The sequence below is a fragment of the Mus caroli genome, unplaced genomic scaffold (assembly GCF_900094665.2).
Source record: "Mus caroli unplaced genomic scaffold, CAROLI_EIJ_v1.1 scaffold_23519_1, whole genome shotgun sequence".
NCBI classification, from domain to species: domain Eukaryota; kingdom Metazoa; phylum Chordata; class Mammalia; order Rodentia; family Muridae; genus Mus; species Mus caroli.
This window is the reverse complement of record NW_018388588.1, coordinates 3,214-6,145: the sequence shown is the minus strand read 5'-3', so window position 1 is coordinate 6,145 and position 2,932 is coordinate 3,214. Positions and strand designations below refer to the sequence as shown.

Genomic DNA, 2,932 nt, shown 5'->3' with positions numbered 1-2,932 from the left:
CTTGGTCTTGTGAAGGTTCTATGCCCTAGTATAGGGGAATGCCAGGGCCAGGAAGTGGGTGAGTTGGCGAGCAGGGAGAGGTGGGAGGGGATAGGGGATTTTCAGACAGGACACTAGAAAAGGGGATAACGTTTGAAATGTAAATAAAGAAAATATCTGACAAATGAATAAATTAAATAATAATAATAATAATAATAATAATAATAATAATAATAAAAAGTCCATAAGAAAGTCAAACTCCAGAAGAAGACAACTTGGTCCTAGGGCTTGTGATTGGCACATGTGTGTGGCACGGGGTAAGCTGAGAACTCTGGGGAGGTGATGGTAGGAATCTTCTCTCTTCTCCTCTTCAGAGAGATCTCACAGGGAATTTTAAGTCCTTTGCTTTCATAAAGAGATCTCAGTTTTGTTTTGTTTCCTTTTACCACACTGTAAGATCATTTACCTATACTAGCAGTATTACAAATGTAGGAGACATTAGAAAATATTCTCTCAGATCATCCAAAGAGCCTCTGAAGTAGACCACTATGAAGATGAAGCTTGAGTTCCCCATTTTGCTCTGTAATTGCCTCTTCTAGACCCACTTCAGGTACCACACAACTTGTTCCATTCTTCCTATGCATTGCATAGCAACTCTGCCCTCTGGGAGAAGTAGACCTGACCCTTCATCCCAAGGTGATCTTCTCTACAGCTTTCCTCATTGATGTGGAACTGAGTGACTGCCTGGAATCCCATCTCAGTAGCCTTGGGGCAAGGGCTNTCCTGTGTTCCTGATCCCCACAAGTCATTCTTCATGGCTCTCAGCTCCTGTGTTATCATCCATCTCGCATCAGGAANCCCCATGCCTCCCCAATGGATGCCACATTTCTGTTCTGTGCATTTCTGTTTTTCTTTCTTCTTCCTTAACCCCTCCCCACCCACACCCACCCCTGCACCCCCCTAAAAAAAAATCCAAAAAACAAACATGCAAACAATCAAACAGAGTCTTCTACTTTACCAAGCTAAGGTGGAACTCTGGGATTCAAGGAATCCTCCTGTCTCTGTTTCCTAAGAAGCTGGGCCTTGCTGACACATAGTGCANCTGCCCTTAGTGTATTTTAAAGGTCTTTGTGCCCTAGGATCTAGCACAGTTTCTGGGCCCAATAGGGACTTGGGTAATGTTTGNTATCAAGTTAAGTAATAGGTGAGTTAAGAATATTAATAGATTTTGTTATACTATGGATGATGGTGAACCTAAGGTATAGAGCAAGATGGCTGTGCCATGGAATCTTTTAGGAAGGTCAAGGCCTAGATGGAATTAGGTAGCCGAGGACACTGATTTATCATGTTCTTTCAGAGAGGAAAGTCTCCACCCACTTAGTCTAAGTTAGAAAGTGGTTCTACAGTGGACCACTCCTGCATTTTTGCCCTTGGCAAGAATCCCTGTTGGAAGTGATGGTGATNAGCCCAGGNCCTTTGTTGTTGGTCTTTGTGCTTAGACTGGTTGTGATCCCTCCCACTCTGGCTCAGGATGACTACAGGTACTTAAAATTCCTGACTAAGCACTATGATGCCAAGCCAAAGGGCCAGGATGACAGATACTGTGAACTTATGATGAAGGAAANAAAGCTAACCTCGCCCTGCAAAGAAGTCAACCCCTTTATCCATGACACCAAGAACAAAACCAATGCCATCTGTGTAAAGAATGGAAGCCCTTACAGAGAAGGCTTAAGAATAAGCAATTCTTGCTTCCAGGTCACCACTTACAAGCACACAGGAGGGTCTCCCCGACCTCCATGCTGGTACCGAGCCTCTGCAGGGTTCTGATATATTGTTATCGCCTGTAAGAATGGCTTCCCTAAACATTTCGATGAGTCTTTTATCTGTCTGTAGTCCGCAGGCCCCTGGCACATGCCTATCTCTCTTTTCTTTTTATCTCCCCTCACAGCCATGATCACTGCTTCAGTGTTCACTGTCAGTGGCCAGCAAATAAATTATCTGAAACATACATCTCCTGATTTATAATGCACAGAAATAAAATATCTCAAAAGCCATTAAGACTCAGTCTGCAATATCACTACTTCCNACTAAATTCAGCTTTTCCTGTTTTCTCTCCTTGCTGTACACCAGGAGTAAGGGGCTGGGACACAGAGAGGTATTCATCCTAACCTGCCAGTCAATGGGAAAGTAGACTTCATCTTTCTATGGTGCTGAGGATGATAAATTGATTTACAGACATGAAAGGCAATTTTCAAAAGAGCCAAGTTGTCTATTAAGTAATAGGACACTAATGGAGCCCTTTGGAAAGAAGTTTAGGATCAAGAGCCAGCACACCAAGGATATCCCCCTGCCCTCTCCTCCTGTACAGCCTGAGAACGTCAGCACCCAGGGGACAGCCCCAGCTTCAGGCTGTCATCCTCAGCAACCTAATTCATCCCCTTATTTTTTTTAAGGACCTAATCTCTGGCCAAACCTGATTCATAGTTTCACATAGAAATAAATTTCAAGAACAGCCTTCATAAAGCAGAGTTGGAGACTTTTATCAGTGATAATTCTGACATGAAATGTCAACAGAAAGATGGTAAACTAGGCATACCCAAATGTGGGTATGGTGTCCTCAAGAGAGAGTTTTATATAATTGTCTTAACATTGGCCATATGTGCAAAGCCACTCAAACCACACATCAAAAGGTCCTTTTTTCTTTCTCTCTGTCTAAAATATTACTTATTTTATTTTATGTGCATTCTGTTTTATTATATGTGCTTGTCTGCATGGATGTATGTGCACCACATGTTTTTCTTGTGCCCAAGGAGGACAGAAGAGGTGTTGGATCCCCTGAAACTGGAGTTACAGATGGTCATGGTGAATGGTGGTGTCCAATCCTAGGTCCTCTACAAGAACAGCAAGTGTTTCTAAGTCCTGAGCCACCTCATGTCCCCTTTTTATCTTTTGA

General features: G+C 42.9%; 1 protein-coding gene across 1 annotated transcript; it reads left to right on the top strand.

Moving 5' to 3' along the window:
* Positions 1-1,434: 1,434 nt before the first annotated feature.
* Positions 1,435-1,806, top strand: LOC110287693 (angiogenin-like). Its single transcript, XM_021154246.1, has one exon. It carries the CDS (start codon positions 1,435-1,437, stop codon positions 1,804-1,806), a length of 372 nt encoding a protein of 123 aa, XP_021009905.1.
* The last annotated feature ends 1,126 nt before the right edge of the window (positions 1,807-2,932 follow it).